At 41.7% G+C, this 23,550-nt stretch overlaps 1 protein-coding gene across 2 annotated transcripts in view; it reads left to right on the top strand.

Annotated features, from left to right (window-relative positions):
- The window catches only part of FRMD4A (FERM domain containing 4A), a 577,190-nt gene that overhangs the window by 241,260 nt on the left and 312,380 nt on the right, over nt 1-23,550 (top strand). Inside the window, exon 1 of one of the 2 annotated variants that reach the window (XM_064479532.1) lies at nt 11,171-11,407. The exons of the other annotated variant lie outside the window; for it this stretch is intronic. Coding sequence (XP_064335602.1) covers nt 11,342-11,407 — 66 coding nt within the window. The 5' untranslated portion in view covers nt 11,171-11,341. Of the gene's footprint in view, nt 1-11,170; nt 11,408-23,550 lie in introns of those variants that run through there. 2 annotated transcript variants of the gene reach the window in all.

The following is a 23,550-nucleotide window of genomic DNA, read 5'->3' as shown; positions in this document are numbered from 1 at the left end:
AGAGAAAGAGAGAGAGAGAGAGAAAGAAAGAGAGAAAGAGAGAGAGAGAAAGAGAGAAAGAAAGAGAGAAAGAGAGTGAGAGAAAGAGAGAGAGAAAGAGAGAGAGAAAGAAAGAAAGAGAGAAAGAGAGAGAGAAAGAGAGAGAGAGAAAGAGAGAAAGAAAGAGAGAAAGAGAGAGAGAAAGAGAGAGAGAGAAAGAGAGAAAGAGAGAAAGAGAGAGAGAAAGAGAGAGAGAAAGAAAGAGAGAGAAAGAAAGAAAGAAAGAAAGCAAGAAAGCGAGAGAGAAAGAAAGAGAGAGAGAAAGAAAGGGAAGGAAGAAAGAAAGGGAAGGAAGGAAAAAAGAAAGAAAAGAAAAAGAAAGAAGAAAGAGAGAGAAAGGAAGAAGATAGATATATAGATAAATGGATAGACAGATGATAGATAAAGAATGGATGGATGGGAGGAAGGAAAGAAAGAAGGAAGGAAGGAAAAAGGAAAAGAGGGAAGGCGGGAGGGAAGAAAACTGGGTAGATTGATTGATGATTGACAGATCAGTGGATAAGTAAACAAACAATAAGATCTTACTCAGAAACTAGAAATTCAAATTCTTAGATGTTAAAGACCTGCTTCACTCATAGCATATACAAATCTGCCCATTGTGAGCAAAAAGGGTATTATTGAAAAATAATACAATGGTCCAAGTACACGTCATGTTCTATAAAATAGTCTTTTAATGATTCACGATTCTAAGCATTTCCAGCCACAGGAGTAATAGCTTGGTGCTTGCAACATGTGACAAAAATCACTACAACCTCAATGCAACAGAAAACAACAATCTCAGTAAATATTTAATATGTTTAACGAAGTTAAATTTAATTAATTATTTAGTTTGTTGGCTGCTATTCTGTAATGATTCTTTGATGAGTCCTTGAAATTCCTGGTGTCTACGCTGTCCTTTCAAAAATGCTCAAGAAATGGTGTCCAGAAGATCAATATTATTATCATTTATTATCATTATCAAGGTCACAAACACAGTTAGTGACCTGGAGAGGAAGTGGAAACCTAAACAGAGACTAGCAACAGTAGAGAATAGAGGCCGTCATAAATTCAGTGAGGCCACAGGATCAGCTTTACTGGTGAAAGTCAGCGGTAGCGAGTCTTTGACAAACAAAGTCACAGGAGAATCTACTGGCCGCCCTAGAGGAGCTGACGCTCTCGTATCTCTTGGCACATAGCAGGAATTCTGAGGACCTTTATTGCCAACACAGCTGATCCTTTATGAGCTTAGCATCTGAGTTTGGTAGGTGTGAAACGGAATAGCTGATAAGTGTTATCAATTTTGTATAGTCCACATCTGATCAAGTGTCATGATCCAAAGTCCTTTCACTGCTTTGCTATCTCTTCTCAAGGCCAAAGGGAAATTTTATGAAGGGGGCTGTTTAGATGAATTACCCTTTGTTCTTGCTTAGTGTGTCTTAATTTCCATTCTAGACAGGTGCTTTTTGGAGTAGGTGAGACAGAGATGTACAAGGGAGCCATCAATAAAGATTTTTCTCAAACTGCCTTTCAGTGTGGACTTCAGTGAGTCTGACATCCTGCTGCTAACCATTCATTTATACTCATGATCAGACTGTTCATGAGACATAGCTGGATCCGTATAGGTCAATGAAGACTTGGTTTAAAAAAGGGAATTCATGTTAGGGAAATTTGTGAACCAATATTTTCAATTATTAAAGAGATTATAAATTGAAATAAAAATAAGATGCTATTTTGCACACATTGCATTGCCAAGATTCACAAGTTAGCTAGCACAAGGCAGGTGGGTGTAGCTCAGTGGTAGAGCATGTGCTTAGCATGCACGAGGTCCTGGGTTCAATCCCCAGTACCTCCATTAAGTAAGTAAGTAAGTAAGTAAATAAATAAATAAATAAGACTTCTAAAAAAACCAAAAAAAAAAAAAATAGCTATCACACTGTGAGTCAGGAATCAGGCACTCTCTGTTGGGTCTATAAATTGGCACAAACTCTATGGAGAGTACAAATTTTTTAACACACGTGACCTTTGAGCCAGCATTTCCACCTCTGGAAGTCTACATATGCAAAATGTATTCTCATGTCGTATTAGTGACACACTCAAATACCTATCAGCAGGGCGTAGCTAAATAGCCCAGACAACAAAGTACTGTTTGCAGTTGTAAACTTTGGAATATATGTTATAGGTACATATAACATACACAAATGGTAATGCTTTATGCCCGAGTCTGATTAGAATGTCTCCAGAAACAGTAAGGGTGATTGTCTCGAGTGCAAACTAGGTATCTGTAGGTCAGATGTATAGAAGAGATCAACTTTTGAAGCTGTATTTTCTTGTTCGTTTTTGACTCTGTATCATCTGCATATATTACCAATTCAAAAACCATTAATAAAAATAGGTTCAAAAATAAAGCGCCTTGAAATCAGTGTTTCCTCTCAAGCTCACACGGAGAGAAGAGAGATCGTCGTGGTGAGGAGCAGAAGTGCCCAGAGAGCGCTGTTCCTGGAACACACCTGCAAGGACTTGGGTTGACCAAGAAGCAAACAGGACCTGTACATTCTCCCTTGGTCTGGCTTTGTCCTTTCTCCATACCTCTAAAGACAAAGGCAGAGCGTTTATTTCAGCTGTTCACACTGCCGTGCCAGTGTTCTCTTCCGTGGATCAGCGTTGAACTTGGAAGAGAGAAGAGACACGTGGGGAGGAAGATAGAGGTTCTGCTTCCAGTGATGCACCTAGGAGCTTGTTTCTGCGTTATCTTCCATCTGGGTTTTAGTAGCAGTGTGAGGACGCATTGAAAACTAGGGATATACTCACAGGTATCGGAGCTGAATTGTCACTGATGATCCACTGGATCCAGGCATCAATCCCTGACCTTCACAAGCCTGTAATAAACTCCTCACCGGACTACAGCTTGGAGAAAATACAGACCACAGAGGGAGTCCTCCATGCAACTAAATGCCATCCGCTTTACATTCTGAGATTTTCTCTCTCCTATTATTGGCGTGTGTTAAAAATGTCTTTTCTTTAATAAATCACAGTGATGGCAGATATAATGGGCTTGTTTCATTGTTTTGTTTAATGCCCCCACTTAGCATGCAAGATATTGGCAACCCTAACTCGGTCCTCCCAATATTTAATTTGATGTGCAAATTGTGGTGTTCTGTGATGCCCAAGATCTGGAATCCCTTGCTAGCCTCAGCCTGGATTTAGGTGCATGAAGAAATTGGGCCCAAAGAGGCTGTGAGCCTCAAGTCACAGATGGGGGTACCCCAGGGTCGCTCCTCCGTCAGCTGCATGAGAGCATTCTCCCCGCAGGGTGAGAGAGAGCACATACGTCACTGGTAGCCATGTGCAAACCTAGTTACAGCAAAATCTGGCTCTTTGTGAAGCTCTTGGTCATTCACTCTCCAACTTCAGCCAAAGGTCCTTGAAAAGGGAGGAAAGCAATACTAACCCCAGGGATGGATCAACTCAAAGCTTGAGACAAGACATGCAGCACGTACAAGTCTTCCAATTCGTGTATCACAATGAATAAAATACCCAGGGGAGCATCTGCTACCAAAATTTCCCTTCTTTTCTGTCCTGTGGTCTTGAAGTGACCAGCCGATTTTTCCTCCGACCGCATTTAGGGAAAGATTTCATTTCACTCTCATCAGGTCACAACATGGCATGAACTGGGACTGATTCAGAAGAAAGCTGTAGCCTGAGACACCTGAATGCTTCGGGCTCTGATTTAAGGCACAGGAAGGCCGGTGAAGACTTCCTCTGGGCACCCACATTGGCAGGACTGCCCCCTCCTCATTATGAAATTACCCTCAGAACTGAAGTTGTTGCAGAAATGTCCGAGCGCCTACAGTGAAAGGAACCCTTTCCCCTTCTAGGGCTGCCTGGGTGAAGATGTAAGGGCCTGGTCTCTGGAGCAGGGCTGCCTCCGTGAGATCAATTCAGGTCATTTCGTGCCCTTCTGTCTTCGAAGTTAGCACTCCAGCTAAATTCACATGGGGATTTGCCAATTGCATGGGGATCTCAGATTATTTATCGATCAGGGCTATGAGTTGTGTGGTTAGGAACCCACCCAAAGCCCAGGATCTGATCATCCTTTTTTTTCCCCAAGTATGTCTTAATGAAAATATTTATCTTGTTGTCTTACGGAAGGGTCATTTTGTCAGTGATGGGATTATATCAGCCTCGTGAGTGTTAAAAGTCCAGAACTGTTCCTCCCGTGGTCATTCTTTAACCAGTGGTACCCAGAGTGCACTTCCAAATTCTGGAGATCAGGTGTGGAAAACTCAGGGTTCTGTGGGCTGAAGGATGCAGCAAGTCAAGAACCCTGGATGATGACCACCTGTGAATTCTTGTTTTGTTTTGTTTCGTTTTGTTTTTGAGGGGAGGAAGGTAATTAGGTTTATTTACTTGTTTGATTTTTTTTAATGGAGATACTGGGAGGTGTAGGTAACTGGTTTTATTTATTTATTTATTTATTTATTTACTTACTTAATGGAGGTACTGGGGACTGAATCCAGGACCTCGTGCATGCTAAGCATGCGCTCTACCACTGAGTTATACCCACCCCCTGACCACCTGTGAATTCTTAAGAGCACAATGCTCACAGGATGCCAGCCTGCCACAGCTGGCCAACAGTGCCCAGCCTGGCTTTTCTGTAGCTGGAGTAAAGCCAGGACTTGCACAATACAACATACGCCTTTTGATGAGACCTTGGAAAAAGTCAGGTGAATGGTGTCATAGCCGCCTAGCTTATCCTCAGTGGAGGAGCCTAGGGTCCAAATGGAATAATTTTCAAGTTCCAATAGGTGGCTCTTGCTGTGCAGGGACATAATATCCCAAGAATATACTGGAGACTAGTGGAGATTCAGTCCTGTTCCAGGGCTGTCTGGTCATTCTGACAGCCTCCTAAATTGCTCTAGAGTTGGTCTGGAATGCCAGGCAAAGTTACTAAGACTGGTTAGAATGTGCGTGAGTCCCAAACACCACAATGCTCCTGCTCAAACACACACAGCCACATTTCCTTCCGTCCACATTCTCCCATCTCCTATCCCTGGTCATGCCCAGGGAGGATTCCCCCCTCCAGCAGCAGGTGGAGTGAGGAGGGGTGACGGGCGGGCAGACCATCACACTGACATCACAGGGAGCAGAATGATGCTGGTTTCCATTTGTATTTGTCACATTCACAGTGATGAAGGAATCAGTCACTTCACCATGTTTTTTGGTGTAGCTGTGTTATACCCAGACATTACATACAGTAATATGCGTTATTTGCTTATAGATTACTTTCTTTTTATTGCTTGTTTACATACCAGAGAATTGTGCAATATTTTTAAAACACTATGTGCAGGAAGGTTACACCATCCATGAATTTCATTTGAGGACAATAATTTCAGTGAGTTTTATTTGCCCCTCATTTGAGGGGCATTATGAAATATTTGATATAACAAAAGGCCATTGAGTCTGAAAGGGTTTAGAGTTACGAGTCATTCTAAGGCAACATGGGAAAGTCTTTTGGGGAGAGAAAACCCAGTCTAATTCAATTACTTAGGACGGATGGTGGTTCTCCTTGGGGTGTTCTTTTTACTACCAGCAGACATACTCATTTTGGGAGTGACATAGCAAACTCACTCACTCTAAGTTCCCCAATGTGGAGTGTATGTAACAGCCATGTCTTAGTCCATTTGGGCTGCTATAACAAAAATACCATACATAGACTGGGTGGCTTTTAAGCAAGAGAAATGTGTTTCTCACAATTCTGGAAGCTGAGAAGTCCAAGATCAAGGTGCTGGCAGATTCAGCACCTGGTGAGAACCCACTTCCTTGGTCATAGATGACCATCTTCTAGCCATGACTTCCCATGGCAGGAGGAGGGGGCAAGGGAGCTCTCTGGTTTCTTTTCTAAGGGCACTAATCCCATTCACAAGGGCTCTACCCTCATGACCTAATTACCTCCCAAAGGCCCCTCGTCCAAATACCATCACATTGGGGATCAGGTCTTCTACTTATGAATTTGAGGGGGACACAAACATTCAGTTCATAGCAGGTAGTACCCACCACATAGTTTGTGTGTCCACAGCTTCTCATTTTAGACTAGCTCTAAGTGCTTTACCTAAATGTATCAGATTCATTCTCAAAACAACCCTGGGAGGCATGGAAATTTTTAAATGCTGCACAACTTTAACAGATGATAAAGAGTCATCCAAAATGTCTGTAAAAGATCTGGGAGAATGTGGTGAGCATGAGTGCTTCCACAACCTGCATCTGAACTCTGGAAAGCAAGGCACCCCGGGAAGTGCGGGCGGAGGAGCTGGGATGATTATCCTTGGCACATTCCCAAGGTGCCCTGCCGGGGGTGATCTCGAAATCTCCACAAGCCACTTTTATTCCAAATAGGAGAGCAAGTGACAGGTGGCAAGACTGAAAGATCAGGCAAGTTATTATGCGTTCTCTCCATCACAAGCCCAGAGCATCCCTGCATGTGCCTGACACGCATTTTACTGCCTGTTAGTTTTGAAAGTCTTGAAATTCATCCTTGTGAACAGCCAGGGGACGCGGGTGTGGGGGGCAGGGCCAGAGTGGAGCAAGGGGGACAGATGTGGAGGAACAGGGCCATTGTGCTTGTCAGAGAGGCTGTCAAAATCAAAAATGCGTTGTGAGTGGGGAAGACAAGGTTGCCTGTGTAAGAATGAGGCGGACACTGCGAGCCTGGTCTGCTGACAGATACCACTGCCCTGACCCACTGCAGTGCCAGCCTGCTGGGGGCCCTATAGAGGCAAACCCTTAAATTCACATCTGTCCTCCGAGGGACATCTAGAGCAGACAGGCCAGCCTTTGTAACTAGACCCAGACAGGCGGCCATCTATAGGGTTCTACTTAAACAAGCATATCTTTAAAAACCCTCTGGCTTTAAGGTAAGGCAGAAGCTTGACAGACAAAGACGTCAATAGGATATTCATATCTGTTCACTTTTACATGTATCATTGGGAGTTTTTTGCACTATAAACAGCGTCTATAAGACACAACTGAGTGATCAGAATAAGAGCTAGTGGTTTTGCTTTAAAAAACAATACCTCAGTAAACACTTCGTCGTCGTTTCAGATCACTAAAATAGTTAACTAGGTTATCTTAATGACCAGTTCTGATCAACTGGATGTTGTCTTGATCCACTGCTTTGTAGCTGACCTTCAAATGGTTTTGCTGAGTAGAAAGTCAATGCACTGGAGCGAACAGAGAGAATGTTCCAGAAAAACATCCTTGCCTATTCCATTGCCTGCTGCCTTGGGCTTGCACACCGTGGTACTTAATAGATTGTCTGGTATAATCTGAACTGTGATCTCACAGAACCAAGGGCCTCAGCTCTGCAGAATGCTCACATTCTAGAAGGGGATGATTCATCTTCAGGGCTGCAGAATAGCATAGTTCTCTCTAGAAGATTGGTTTGCCCACACTTCCCTCTGGAGTGTGGCTTCATGTCTGCCCTTTCATCTGAGTCCTGTCACCAAAATATTGAGCCTGCTGGAGGAGGTTTTTTCATAGACTTTGGAGAAGGAGATGGTCACTCGGGATTCAAACAGAAAGAAACTCGAAATTTGAAAACATACACACAAATGCTATTATTTAAGTGTGCAGAGCAAATTCTAGCATTTGCCTACCATATCAGGTGTGCTGCTGATTAATTGTTCTCAGTTGGCGAGCCCCGGCATGTTGGTTTCAGATCCTTCTCAGGTGGCCTCTAAGCTTTGATCAGTGGTTGAAGTATGTTTTTTTCTAAGTGAGATGTGTATACCATCAAGGTGATGTCTGTGGGATGGTGTCAGTACCCTGTGCCACCAATACTGAGACATTGGCTGTCACCTTCTCAAACCCAATGGCCACTGGGCTCAGACCTCCTAGAAGCCACCACTGCCCCCAGCCATGCCCCTGCCACCTAGTGCTGCAAATCCCACCCTTGGGAGTTCTGCTCTACCACCTCACTCATTCTTGTTCATTTCCCGTGGAGTGGAAATAATGCTCTTCATTCTCACTTTATCAGTGAGCCCTCCCTCACCCCCCAGAGTCCCAGAGTAAGTGCTCCCCCAAAAGGAAGTACACTCTTCTTTCATATTCTCAAAAGATAGGAGAGAGTATAAAACTGCACCAGCACATCTTGCCACATCTGCTCTAGACTGTAAGTCTTGAAGAAAGAGCCATGTCTTGATCTTCTTAGCAGCACTAGGACCCATCTCAATATCTTACCAGCTGCTGAATAAATATTTGTCAAAAGCATGCATGAATGAACAAATAAATGTTCAGATCTGATATAAGCATCAATAAAACTTCTCCATAGTTACCAAAAATTTGTATCAATTACACAGAAGAGAGTTACTAAAAAGAGTTCGCATTTGATATGTCCAAGCCATCCTTTACTATATGCTCATGTATTGATAAGCGCTGATGCCAGTGAGCCTGCCTTGTCTTGATGCATTTTCAACAGCCTCCCCGCATGAAGACTGGTGTGGTTCTGCTGCCTCCAAGGTGCCCAACTGACTCCACACGGTTCATGTTATCCACTACCACCGGAAAGCATCCCAGATGTGTCCTATGGGTGACGTCCACAACCCGTGACCATTTTCCTCATGCTCTCTTCATGCTAACTCTTCTTCTGGTTGATTTTTCCTCTATGGAAACAGTTACGGTGGCTTTGTCCCGTAAAAGCAGGATGTTCTTGGTACATCCTCCTTAGAGCTCTAGCTCAAGAGTATTAAGCACTCGCAGTGCCCAAATTACACACAGTTCCTTGTCCCTCAAGTTTGCTCTTTACATTCCAAGAGGCACTATGCCTGGGGTTGCCCTTAAAACCATGTGAAGTCGTTGCCAGGACTGGGAGACAGGGAGACTTCACTGAACAAGAAATAGTACCTGTGCTCCATCGGCTGATCCCTTGTCCATCCCAGGAAGAGGATTAATGAATTACACAAGTATATCTTTTATGAAATTCTAGATTTTCAAAATACTTCGTCCAAACTGAGTTCTTAAGGTAAGGAGCTCAAGAAGTCCTGATTTTGAGAGCTCACCTGAGATCCTCAGGAGACCAGAAGGACACTGTATCTGTGTCTCTACCTCTCCTCACCAGCAGTCTCCCGGGTATATGGCCAATTTTTTTTCAACCTATCACTCTCTTACCTGGTGAAAGAAGGTACCTGGGTTTTTTGAGTTCCTTCAGGGAAGCTATAGTTTTAACAAAAGACAGCAACTACGTGGCAAGGTATCAGCTGGTGTTGAGTCTTTGTGGCTGACTTCGGTTGCTCTGGTCACTGAATCCATCCCAGACATGGTAAATGCATTAGCTGACAGGGAGGTCTGTGAATATGAGTTCACCCATCAGGGAAATATATTTTCTGTACACTCTTGGCTATTGGAGCCATTCATCACCGCGCAGCCGCCCCCTCCCTGGTGCCTTTGCCTAACAAGAGATGCCTGTCATGAAGCCCACTCTAATTCCCCTATTAGAGGCCCCCAAACAGAATCAAAACCATAATTCAAAGAACATTTATGTACAATTTATGACCCACTGTCAAGCTAAACTACTCTGACAGATTCCAAATCTGCTTTAGAAAGAATATGATGCTCTTCATCCATTTTTTTTTCTTTGTCCCTCATTTTATGGTCGCTTTGTTTAAATGTTATATGCCGAGTTAAGTGGGTCTGTATCTCCTCTGGGAAAATGAAAATTCATGGGAAGATACTAAATTGGAGAGTTTCAGCTGTTCCCACTTTAGAGAGCTCTGACAAGAAAAGGAGAGTTTTATGAGACAGCAGACAGTCTTCATATTTTTGTTTCCTTCTCTGGTCCATGTGGGCCACCTGCTTCTTTGGCATCAGTATTAACTGGTAAGTGGTTACACCCTGTTGGGAGTCGGAGGCTAGAATTTGCACGGATCATTCAGTTCAGCAATTATTCAGGGAACAGGACAGAACTCACTGGTAGAACCAAGGCTGTAGGCTTGACAACCAAGCGTTCCTGAGAGATTTACTCAGACCTGAAAAATTGTCCGAAGCAGTGGTTCTTCTTAGGATATAGGATTTCAGCCTTAAAAGGAAAGGAAATTCTGACCCAGGTTATAACACAGATGAGTGTTGAAAACATTATGCTAAGTGAAAGAAGCCAGACAGAAAAGGACAAATATTGTATGATTCCACTTCTATGGGATACCAAGAAGAATCAAATCCACAGAGACAGAAAGCAGAATGGTGGTTGCCAGGGGCTGGGGCAGGGAGAGATGGGGAGTTATTGTTTAATGGGTATAGAGATTTCAGTTCTACAAGATGAAAAGTGTTCTGGAGGTTGGTTGCACAATAGTGTGAATGTACTTAACACTTCTGAACTGTACGCCTAACCAGTGTAGTGTACACAGTCAAGATGGATAATTTTATGCTATGTGTATTTCACCACAATTAAAATCTAAGTTAAAAAAAAAAAGAAGATGCCTCAAACTTTGGAGGCAGAAAAGGAGAAATGGCCTTTGCAAGATTTAGTGGCTCTTCTCTCCCTGGCAGAAGCTTGAGGAGTTGACACAAAAGATTAAATTTTTTTTCCTTGATGTTTATCTACTCTTGCAGAAGAGGGGGTGGGGAGGACAGAAAACGGAGGATGGGGGAGAGTATACGGATCTAATAATACACTGAGGAAAAATTCCGTTTCCCTGTTTTTCACAAGACTATGTGCTTTTCTGTCATCGTGTACAGAACAAGGTCTGATGGGTGTTTGACAAAGAACTATTGATGGCGGGTCTGTGTGAATTGCCCTAGCATTGGTCACAGCCAACTTCTGTGGGACCCACTGCCCCCGTTCCACAATACGCCCCAGTGTGTTTGGCCATTTATGAAAGGTCACAAATGAACTGAGAAATGGGCTGGAGTCAAAAACATGCAGCCCTATAAATATCAGAGTCAGACAGTTTATTCCATTTTTTCCCACTCTCCCTGCCCACCCCATCTCACTGTCTCTCACCCACTGTCGCGGTTCCCTGCATCTGTGAAGTGGTAAAGGGCCGGGCAGTGGCTGGATTCCTCACCTGCTGACATCACTTTGTGCCCAGTCTTTGTCCCACGGCATCATTAATACAGCTTTTTTTTTTTTCAATCCTTTAAGATTTCTGGCTCCAAGGCTCCAAAACTCCAGCCGTAAGGTCTGCGATGCCCTGTTCTGTCTTGAGGGTTCCCACTTCCCACTAGCGGTGATTCTGGCTTGTGACTCAGTTTGAGGCCGGCCGCATTTCCTGAGCTGAGGGGTTTGCAGGTGTGGGCCATCAGCGGGGCCTGATCACCCATCGGATCCTTCGTGATGACTTTAGCTGCCAAACTGGAAGACTTTGAAGTGACACTGGAACACCTGCTCATGGATGTGTTTGTAAGTACAGGCTTCCACTTCCTCCGTGAACAGCGGGCCCTCTTCTGTCACCCCCCAGGGTCTTTCCGCCCCCGCTCCTGTGTCTGATCCTCTTGCACGGTTGTCCAGTTCTCCTAGGGCTATGATTTCTTCCTCACGTGCCTTTTGTGGGGAGAAAACCATAAAGTCACTAAATGCCTGAGCCATGCAGAATGGTGTCTACAGATGACATAGCAGGGAAGTGGCTTTTTAAATCTAGTAACATGCAGAAGTCAGAAGGAATGGGCTGAAGAAATAGAAAGCATTTGCCAAAAGAGACAAAAGCCATTTGGAGAGGCATTGCCTGGGAGAATCAGACATGTCTGTGAAGTAAAGCGATAGTTTCAGGGAGAAAGGGGGGAGGGTGGATGGCGAAGTCTGTGTCTGTCAGGTGGAGAATGCCGAGGGCAGGATGGAGAACATGACTCTCCAGCGCTGGGGTCCTGGCCTCTTTTGTAGGTATTAGGTTACCAAGACTTCCTTGGAAATTGATTTTATGGGACAAGGCTGTTTGAGTGACTCGCTTTTAAAGAAAAAGCAGCTGACAAGGACATTTCCATGCAGATGATGAGTCTGGAAACACAGTCTTTGAAAACCCCTGGTGTTCCTAGCAACCTCTACATATAGCCTTCCTACCCAGCCCCGACCACAGTCATTCTGATGCTTTCCTCTGGGTTTTCTGCCGGTGACAAGTCTGTCTGTTTTGTGTTATTGGTGGGGGTTTAACTACAGATGGTGTGAACCATGCAGGTGGTAACAGCTGAGAGGTGTTCTCCATCCAAGAACAACCCTGGCTCTGCCCTGGGAAAGGCAGCCGTGGTCCATTTTGAGGACAAGCCAGTCTGCGTCTCGAATCCGGAAACGGCTGCTGGAGGACTGGCTCTTTCTGTCCTATACATCACTGAGCCCCCTTCAGGAACCTTTCAGGGCATGGTGTGTTTTGGCAGACGTGAGAGTCTGGGGCTGTTTTTTCTTCATTAATTTATAATTTGTCTTCAAATTGAGGCAACATTTTGCTGGCAGGATTCCCAGAGGGAACCAGCCTTTCCAGGGCTGGATATCAGCATCTCAGTGACTTGCAGTCATTCTGACCATAGGATCGGGAAGTTATGCCTCAAGGAGGAGTGTGTCAAGAATGGAAAGGGTCTTTCTGGATTTCCAGTGATGGGAGATCCACAGTCAGCATCATTGCTTTATCTGAAGTATAAATAGAGATCGAACAGCAGCGGGTTGGGGGAGTTTCTTTGACTGCTGATATCCTCTGCCTGCCATGGTGGTGGCTGGTGGTGGGTGGCTGTAGGGTCTCCTGGGGTGGGGGCAGTTGGGGGCACACCAAAGGGTTGGTGTGAGTTTAGTTGTCTCAGGGGTGGTGGAGAGATTAATCAAGTAGTTATTTTATTAAAATACCACAGAATCATTAATGTATTACCCTTCTCTCCTTAACTGCCCCCTGCCCCTCCATGCTATTTTCCAATATTTCCACCCCCACAATCTTGTTTTGAAGCTCCTGGAAGGGACTGCAGTCATACACTCCATCCTTTTCCGTCCATAATTTCATGGCCAAAGTTCAGGTCCTTACTACATGTCACTGGGACTAACCATCGAATTATTCTCCTCCATCCAGTGTTTCTCCCCCAGTTCATCCTACCATTATCATCTCCAGATCAACCTCCCTGCAGTCTATTTTTTTAATTAATAAAAAATAACTTTAGACTAGTTTTCTGATTCACAACAAAATCAGGCAGGAAGTATAAAGATTTCCCTCGTATCCCTGTCCCCACACACAGCATCCCCTACAAGAGTGGTACATCTGCCACAACTGACAGACCTACATTCACATCATTATCACTCAAAGTCAAGAGTTTACCTTAGGCTGCACTCTTGGTGTTGTTTGGACAAATGTAAGTATCACACAGGATAGTTTCACTGCCCTAAAAATCCTCTGTGCCCCACCTGTTCATCCATCCCTCTCCCCTAATACCTGGCAACCACTAATCTTTTTACTGTCTCCATAGTTTTGCCTTTTCCAGAATGTTATATAGTTGGACTCATACAATATGTAGCTTTCAGATTGGCTTCTTTCATTTAGCAATATGAATTTAAATTTCCTCCATGGTCTTTTTATGGTTTGATAGCTCATTTCTTTTTTTTTTTTTGGCAATTAGTATTTTATTTTTTATTGATGTATAGTTGATTTACAATGTTGTGTTAGTTTCAAGCATGCTAGCTCATCTCTTTTCGGTGCTAAATAATATTCCATTGTCTGAATGGAACACAATTTATTAATTTATTCACCTACTAAAAGGTAACTTCTTTGCTTCCAAGTTTTGGCAATTATGAATAAACTACTATAAACATCCATGTGCAGGTTTTTGTGTAGACATAAGTTTCAATTCATCTGAGTAAATACCAAAGAGCTTGATTACTGAATTGTGTGGTAAGAGTACATTTAGTTTTGTGAGAATCTGCCAAACTGTCTTCCAAAGTAGTTGAGCTACTTTGTGTTCCCACCAGCAATGAATGTGATTCCTGATGTTCCACATCCTCATCAACATTTGGTGTCATCAGTGTTTTGGATTTTGGCCATTCTAATAAGTATGTGGTGGTATCTTCACTGTTGTCTTAATTTGCATTTCTTTAATGGTATATGATTTTGAACATCTTTTCATATGCTTACATGCCATCTGTATGTCTTCTTTGGTGAGATGTCTGTTCAGGTTCTTTGTCCATGTTTTAATCTGGTTGTTTGCTTTCTTACTGTTGAGTTTTAAGAGTTTGTTGTATATTTTGGATACCAGTCATTTGTCAGATATGTCTCTTACAAATATTTTCTCCTAGTCTATGGCTTTTCTTCTCATTCTCTTGATACTGCCTTCTGCAGAAGTTTTTCACTTTAACAAAGTCCAGCTTATCAATTATTTTTTCATGGATCTTACTTTTGTCTAAGAAGGTGTCACCATATCTAAGGTCATCTAGGTTTTCTCCTATATTATCTTCTAGGAGTCTTATATTTTCATTTTCATGTTTTACTTTTAAGTCTGTGATCCATTCTGAGTTAATTTTTGTGAAGAATATAAGGTCTGTGCCTAGATTCATTTTCCTCCATGTAGATATCCAGTTGTTCCAGCACCATTTGTTGAAAAGACTGCCTTTGCTCCATTGTACTACTTTTGCTCCTTTGCCAAAGATCAGTTGGCTATATTTATGGGGGTCTATTTCTGGGCTATCTATTCTGTTACATTGGTCTATTTGTCTATTCTTGCACCAATACCATACTGTCTTAATTAGTGTAGCTTTATAGTAACTCTTGAAGTTAGGTAGTGTCAGCTCTCCAACTTTGTTTTTTTGCCACCAATATTGAGTCAACTAATCTGGGTGTTTTGCCTGTCCATATAAACTTCAGTATCAGTTTGCTGATTTCCACAAAATAACTTGCTGGGATTTTGATTGAGGTTGTATTAAATTTGTAGATCAAGTTGGGAAGAGCTGACATTTTGGTAATATTGAGCCTTCTCACCCATAAACATGGAATATTTCTCCATTTATTTAATTCTTCTTTGATATCTCTCATAAGAGTTTTCTCATTTCACTCATATAAATCTTGTACATATTTAGTGAGAATTGTGCCTAAATATTTCATTTTCAGGGGGTGCCAGTGTAAATGGTACTATATTTCTTAATTTTAAATTCCACTTGTTTATTGCTGGTATATAGGAAAGCAATTGACTGTTGTATATTAATTTGGTATCCTGTAATCTTCCTATAATCACTTATTAGTTCCAGGAGTATTTTTATCAATGCTTTCAGGTTTTCTACATGGACAGTCATGTCATTTGTGAACAAAGGTAGTTTTATTTCTTCTTTCCCAGTGTGTATAACCTTTATTTCTTTTTCTTATCTTATTGCATTAGCTAGGACTTTGTTCAATAAGATGTTGAAAGCAATGATGAGAAGGACATTCTTGCCTGTTCCTTCAAATTTCTCTTCATTATGATGTTAGCTGTCAGTTTTTGAGGATTTTTTTAATCAAGTTGAGGAAGTTCACCTCTAATCTTAGTTACTGAGAGTTTTTATCATGTATGGATGATGGATTTTGTCAAATTCCTTCTCTGCATGTATTAATGTGATCATGTGATTTTTCTTCTCTAGCCTTCTGATATGATGAATTATACTTGTTAATCTTTGAATGTTGAAACAGCCTTGTATACCTGGGATTAATCCCATTTGGTCATGGTATATAATCCTTTTTATACATGCTACATTTAACTTATTTATATTTTGTTGAGGATTTTTGCATCTATGTTCATGAGAGATACCAATCTGTAGGTTTCTGATTTTGACATGACAGCAATGCTGGTCTCATAGGATGAATTAAGAAGTCTTTTCTCTGCTTCTATCTTCTGGAACAGATTGTAGAGAATTGATATATTTTCTTTCATAAGTGTTTGGTAGAATTTACATGTGACTCCATCTATCCTGGTGTTTTCTGTTTTGTAAGGTTATTAGTTATTGATTCTATTATTTCTCGTGTGAGTTTTCACAGACTGATTCTTTCAGGAATAGGTCCACTTCATCTATGTATATATCACATATATAGGCACAGAGTTGTTCATAGTATTCCTTTATGATTCTTTTAATGTCCAAAAGATCCCTGGTGATGTCTCCTCTTTCATTTCTTGTATTGGTAATTTGTGTCCTCTCTCTTTATTTAAATTAGTGAGGCCTCTTGATTTTATTTATCTTTTCAAAGAACCAGCTTTTGGTTTTGTTGATTTTCCCTGTTGATTTCCTGTTTTCATTTTCATTGATTCTTCTTCTCTCATTTTTATTATTTCTTTTCTTCTGCTTACTTTGGATTTAACTTGCCCCTTTTTCTACTTTCCCAAGGGATAAACTTATATTATTAATTTTTATGTTTCTTCTTTTCTTTTCTAATATATGCATTCAGTGCTATATATTTCCTCTAAGCATGGCTTTCAGTGCATCCAACACATTTTGATAAATTATGTTTTCAGTTTTATTTATTTCAAAACATATTTTTAAATTTTCTTTTCAGATTTCTTCTTTGACCCATGTGTTGTTTAGAAGTGTGGTATTTAATCTCCATGTGGTATTTTGGGATTATCCAGCTATCTTTTTGTTATTGATTTCTAGTTTAATTCCATTGTGGTCTGAGAGGAGACATTGTATGATTTCTAATCCTTTAAATTTGTTGCAGTGTGTCTTATGGCCCAGAAGATGGTTTATCTTGATGAATGTTCCACGTGAGCTTGAGAAGAATGTGCATTCTGCTGTTGTCAAATGAAGTAATCTGTGGATGCTCATTACATCCAGTTTAATATTTCTCATGTTGTTGAGTTTCAGTGTGTCCTTACTGAATTTCTGTCTTGCTGGATCTGTCTATCTCTGATAGAGGGGTGTTGATGTGTCCAACTATACTTGTGGATTTATCTTTTTCTTTTTGTAGTTCTCTCAGTTTCGCCTCACATATTTGACACTCTGCTGTTAGGGGCATACACATTAAGACTTGTTATGTCTTCCGAGAGAACTGACCCATTTAGCATTATGTAATGCCCCTCTTCATCCCTGATCATTTTACTTGCTCTGAAGTCTGCTGAGTCTGAAATTATCAGAGCTACTCTCACCTCCTTTTGATTAGTGTTAGCATGATATATCTTACTCCGTATCTTTACTTTCTATCCATATGCGTCTTTGTATGTCAAGTGGGTTTCATGTAATTTGGTCTTGTTTTTTGATCCATTCTGCCAATCTCTATCTTGTAATTGGTGTATTTAGACTATTGACATTTAAAATGATTATTGATAAAGTTAGAATCATATTTACCGTATTTCTTACTGTTTTCTATTTGTTGTCCTTGTTCTTTGTTCCTAGTTTTTGTTTTCTACACCTTTTCTGCCTTTTGTGATTTTGAGTATTTTGTATGATTTCATTTTCTCTCCTTTCTTAGTATATTAATTATACTTTTAAAAATTTTAAGTGGTTTCCTAGAGTTTGAAATATACATTTGCAACTAATCCAAGTCCACTTTCAGATAACACTATACCACTTCATGTGAAGAGTAAGTAGCTCATAATAACAAAATATTCCTAATTCTTCCTCCCTCCTGTCCCTTGTATCATTGCTGTCATTTATTCCACTTATATCTAGTGTTTGTGTGTGTGTTCATATGTATTCAACATATTCAAATATGTTGTTGCTGTTATTACTTCGAACAAACTATTATCTATTAGATCAGTTAAGAATGAGTAAAACTAAAAATTTTATTTTACCTCCATTTGTTCATTCTCTGATGCTCTTCCTTTCCCTGTGTAGATTGGGGTTCCCGACCTACATAATTTTCCTTCTCTCTGAAGAATTCTTTTTTCTCTGAAGAACTTTAAACATTTCTCACAGGGCAGATCTACTGGCAACAAATTCCCTCAGTCTTTGTATGAGAAAGCCTTTATTTCTCCTTTATTTTTGAAAGATAGTGTCCCAGGTTACAGATTTTGAGGTTGGAGGATTCCTTTCTTACAACACTTTAAATACTTCACCCCACTCTCTTCTTGGTTGTATGGTTTCTGAGGAGAAGTCAGATGTAATTCTTATCCTTATAGGTAAGGTGGTTTTTTTCCCCTCTGGCTTCTTTCAATATTTTTTTCTTTATCTTTGATCTTCTGAAGTTTGACTATGGTTTGCCTAGGTGTAGTTTGGAGGGGCTGTGGGGGATTTTTTGGTGGTTTTGTGGTGGGGGGTTGGTTTTAGGGGATTTTGAAGGGGGAGGAATTTATCTAGATTGGTATTCTCTGAGCTTTCTAGATCTGTGGCTTTGTGCCTGACATTAAATTTGGGAAATTCTTAGTCATTATTTCTTGAAACACTGTTTCTGTTTTTCCTTCTCTTTTTCTTTCTTCTTCTATTTCCATTATGCATATGTTACACATTTTTGTAGGTGTCTCACAGTCCTTGGATATTCTATTCTGGTTTTTTTCTCAGTCTTTTTTCCCTGTGCTTTTCCATTTTAAGAGTCTCTATTGTCATAGCTTTAAGCACAGAGATTATTTCCTCAGCCTTGTCCAGTCTACCAATGAAATCATCTGAGGCTTTCTTCATTTCTCTTTATTTTCTTTTAATTTTTTAATAGACCTTATTCTTTTAGAGCAGTTTCAGGTTCACAGCAGAACTGAGCAGAAGATACAGAGTTCCCACATAGCCCTCCCCACCCACACATATATACTCCCCTACCCTCAACATCCCCCATCAGTGTGGCATATTTGATAAAATCGATGAACCAACATGGGCACATTATTATCAATCAAAATCCATAGTTTACATTAGGTTTACTCTTAATGTTGTACATTCTATGGGTTTTGACAAATGCATAATGACATGTAGCCACTATACTACCATACAGAATAATTTCATTGCCCTAAAAATCCCTTGTGCTCCATCTATCCATTCCTCCTTCCCTCCCTCTCCCCAAACTCCTGGAAACCATTCTTCATTTCTCTTACAGTGTTTTTGATCTCTAGAATTTCTTTTTGATTCTTTCTTAGAATTTCCATCTCTCTATGTTATCCATCTCTTCTTTCAGAGTCATCTTTTTTCACTAAACCCTTAGGATAAAAACCATTCATTTGCGGGGGGGGGGGGGGGATTTTGTTGTTGTTTCTGTTTTTTAGTTCCTGGTCTGATTTAATTCCAACATTCCTGCCATATCTGACTCTGGCTCTGATGCTTGTTCAGCCTCTTCAAACTGTGTCTCTCACCTTTTAGTATACCTTGTAATTTCATGATGGCTATGATGTCCTGTGTAAAAGGAACTACGGTAAATAGGCTTTTATTAATGTGATGGTGAGGCAAGGGGGCGGCAGTGGGGGGGCATTCTACAGTGCTATGCAAGGTCTCAGACTTTTAACAAGCAAGTGCCCTTGGACTGTGAAATTCATCAGGGACTTTCCTTCCTTTAGGTGAGACAGGATGGGTGGAGAGAGCTGCAGGTGGTATTTCCCTTCCCCCAGGTAGATTGTCCTCTGATTCAACCCCAGTTGTTTAGGATCTGGTAGAATATTTTCTCCTGAGGGCAGCCCGTGTCAAGAAGGACAGAATGCTCTGATGTGTCACCACATACTCATCCCTAAAGAACACTGAAAATGAACTTCAGTGTCCCATGGACTTGGGTCTCAATCCCAGCCTGGCACCACTTCCTAACCGTATGACCGTCAGCAAGCATTCAATCTTGCTGAGCTTTGACTTCCTCATCAGTAAAAGCTAATACTACCCAGCTTACAGGACCATGGTGAAGTTTCAAAAGAGGTATTTAGAGCAAGTGCCCAGGGCCAGGCCCGACACTGAAAAGGCACCTGGTGAGTTAGTCATCTTCTTCCCTTTGCTTCCCCCTAGAAAAAGCATCTGTTCTAAGTCCTTCAGTGTGGAAAGTCATTTCCCATTTCTTTGTTCCTAAGCTCTCTCTCACTGTCACCTCTAACCTTCCCCCTTGAATCATCAGGGGTTTGGTTCTGCCAAAGCACAGTGTTTACTCCCTGCCTCAACTGCATCAACCCGTGGCCATTTCTCCATCCTGCTTCCAAAATGGCAGGAGATACTTGGTCCTGAACTCACTCAACAGCCAACACAGGGGGGCAGTGCTGGGAACTAGCTGTGTTTGGCTGCTTCTCCTCGCCAGCTGGGCTTTTCTGGTGGCAACCTTTAGCAAGGTAGCTTGGGTCTCCGCCTTCCAGGAGAGAGTCAGGGAGAGTAGTCAGCATGCTACAGGGCTTGGGAGGATAAAAACTCACATAAGAATGATGGGATGTGACATCTGTAGGCGAGTGTCCCTCCTCTCAGCCTTGCTATGGGCTACAGGCTTTCTCACGTGAACCTAATTGTCTAGAAGAATATTTGCATCAGAATCCCATTAGCCTTGGGTTGTCTGCACAGCTCATAGCAGCTCATTAGAATATCATCTTACTATCTCAAGAACAGCTGTTTCCATATTGACACTTCCTTTCCAGGATTACAAAGGGCCACTGGGGATTTTGTGGGACTGCAAGGCTTCTGCAAGATGAGATAAAAGGGACACATCAGACCTGGTGTTTCATAATTAGTTGTCACCACTCTGGGGCCCCTATGGCTGCTGCACTGAGGCTGGGTTCACGAGAGGAAGCAACACACGTGTATGTGCTTGAGCATGCACCACCCTGAAGCGCAGAGCACGAAGGGTGAGATCAGCCAAGTGCGTGGGTGGCCCTTCGGGACTGGCTCCGGAACTGATGGCAGTGCCCTTGATGCTGTGTTATTTGCCTCCTTTTGTCTCTCGATCCTCGTCTTGTTTCATAGGACTTAAGGTGCTTCTTTTCGAGGTATAGCTTAAAGGTGATGCATTCGACAGCCATTTCAGTAGCAGATCTGTGGACTGAGAGCCCTACAATGAAGGATAAGGAAACAGGAAATTAAGTAAATCAACATTTACTTGTTGGATTAAATAACCCAATATCTGGACTTAAATCTGCCCATTCAGAAAAAGGCCAAGTTTTGACAGTCTGGCTCTGCTGTCAATATTTCACTCACACACCTCAAGCCATCAGTGACCTTCTAATCACCACCCACTGCTCCCAGGCCTTATCTGGCTCACCCTGCCTAGAACACTGCTCCTTCTGTTTACGATTTCTCGTTTTTATCAAAATAATACACATGCATGACAATTTTCATAACATTTTAAAGCTGAAGAATCCTAGAAGACTTATAAAGAAGAAGAGCAGGCTCCACTTTCCTTCTTTCCATCCGAGTCCCTCTCCCCAGGGGCCCATGAACACTCTCTTTCAACCGTTGCTTCTGGTAGTTAACTTCAGATTTCTCAGTTACCTGTTTATACTGTGATTTCTTAATGATTCACTTTTCGACATTTTATGCGGCCACCCTGAATAATAAGGCTTTAACATATTTCAGACCTTACTCCACATCCCTACAAGCACACACATACCCCTTTTTCCTCTCTTCTCAGTGTATCTATATCACAGTTTAAATGAAAATTCAGTTTTATTATGACTACCAAAATGCTGTTTACAGCTGAGAAGTATGGTGTAGTATGATTACATATCCTAGATTTTCCAACTCTATTATATTCTTCCAGGAATTAATAGTTGCCTTGTTTCATTGTTCACTTAATATTCTATGTGCCCATCAAGCATTTTCTCAAGTATCTTCAGTAGAGCTGTCTCTCCTCTCAATTTGGCAAACTCATCAGATACTCAACCTATTCTTTTTTACCTTATTTTTTGGAGGCATCCTTTCTGGATCCCACCATCCTCCTGCACCAACTGGACTAGCTCTCTAAGTCTCTTGCACAACTGTCTTCTTGAAGTTCCTCTTTTCCATTATTCTGGGAACACCCTTTGCATCTCTTCTGTGACCAGTTCTCCTTTTCTTGTAACTCATGTTCCCCCTCTTTGTAGGTTTAACTTTCTTTGGCTGGAGATTATCTTCTAGTAAACTCCTGAGAAAAGGTACATGAGAAGTAAGTTTTGGTGTTCTTGAATATCTACCCTCACACTTGACTGCTTACCTGACTAGCAGTTGCGTGTCTGCTGTTGAAATCCAGACCTACATTTCTAGGCTTGACTCCCCTCCTAAGTTCCAGATCACAATGTTCAGGCACTAGAAACTCTCTACATCCAGAGCTTCCTCTTGTCTTGTGTACTTTTCTTAATAGGACCATCCTTCCTCTAGTCCCTCAGTATAGAGGAATACTGCTTTCTTCCTTCCACCATCTGTAACTCCGCACACCTTGTCTTCAGCCTCTCACCACCATCCCAGCTCTGGACTTGGCCATTGCTCGTGGGACCATTGCAGTGAACTTGTACCTGCTCTCCTGGCCTCTGACACATCTTGGCTCCCTGTTCTACCTTCCATCTCTTATCACTCAAGCTCAAAATATTCAGGAAGATGGTATCACTTCCTTTCAAAAAGAGACTTTTAATGACTCCCTCTTGCAAATAGAATAAGATCTAAAATAGATTCTTCTGTGGGATGAAAGTAAGAATCTGGTCTCATTGTCTCATTTCTTACCACCCTTGTTCTAACACACTTGATTTCACTGTCTCATTTAAGTTTCACAACAGTCTAGCATCTGTATTCATGCTACAGAGGTTTCAAATTCAAATAGAATGGAGTACCCCAAGCAAATAGGAACCATTAGAATCCCCTACCCATCTTCATTTATATCTAAGGGTTTGCCCATTGAACGTATTTTGCCATTTTGGCCATGATCTGATATGGGGAAACCCTTTGGCATCTTGACTTGTGGGAGCTGTCTAGGCCACAAGGTGAGCCATATTCCTACAATGTAAGACTTCTAGACACCCATCTTTCTAACAGATTCAAATGTTTTCTTTCCACACATTGGGAAAATATAGACCATGTGGCTTATTCCAGAGGCCCCTGGGCAAATGGGCAGTTGCCCTTGGGAGTGACGTGTTTCTGGGCAGAGGAGAGAAAGCAATCTGATGGCCCCAAAGAAAGCCATCCTTTTTTTGCAGCACCAGTGGGATTGCTTAAACCGAGATGAACCATTCTCCTACTGAGGAAAATTACATGTTAAATTTCTCCTCCTGGAAAAAGGAAGCATGAAAATTAGAAGCAGATTTAAAACTTGGTCATTCACCACCCAACACTTAACTGAAACTTGAGAGCTAAGCCTGCTAAAAGTCAAAACTCAACATCCACGAACTGTTTGGAGGTGTGCTATATATATTCAGCTAACCCTGGGTAGTCAATACCATAGATACGGATATTATTTATTTGTCCATTCTAGGTGCAATTACACAGTTTACCCACTGTAAACAGCACTTCATAAATACAGCAAATCAATGCGAGTTATCAAAATCCATCCTCAACTGATAGCACATGAAAAAGGGCTTTGCAAAACGGTTTTGAAAACCAATCCACACAGCCAGCCCCGCTCAGGTCAGCTTATTGACTGCTTAGCCACACAGGCATCATGGCAATCTTATTGATTCCTCGGGACCTGGCCGTGACATCACTCCTAATGGCACATGCAGCGAGCCATTACCACCATGCAGAAGGGCCACTATCCCAGGCTGCAGCCGTTGACTCCCTGACTTCAC

This window comes from Camelus dromedarius, chromosome 26 (assembly GCF_036321535.1).
Source record: "Camelus dromedarius isolate mCamDro1 chromosome 26, mCamDro1.pat, whole genome shotgun sequence".
NCBI classification, from domain to species: Eukaryota; Metazoa; Chordata; class Mammalia; order Artiodactyla; family Camelidae; genus Camelus; species Camelus dromedarius.
The sequence above is the reverse complement of the archived record's forward strand: the minus strand, read 5'-3'. Positions and strand labels throughout refer to the sequence as shown.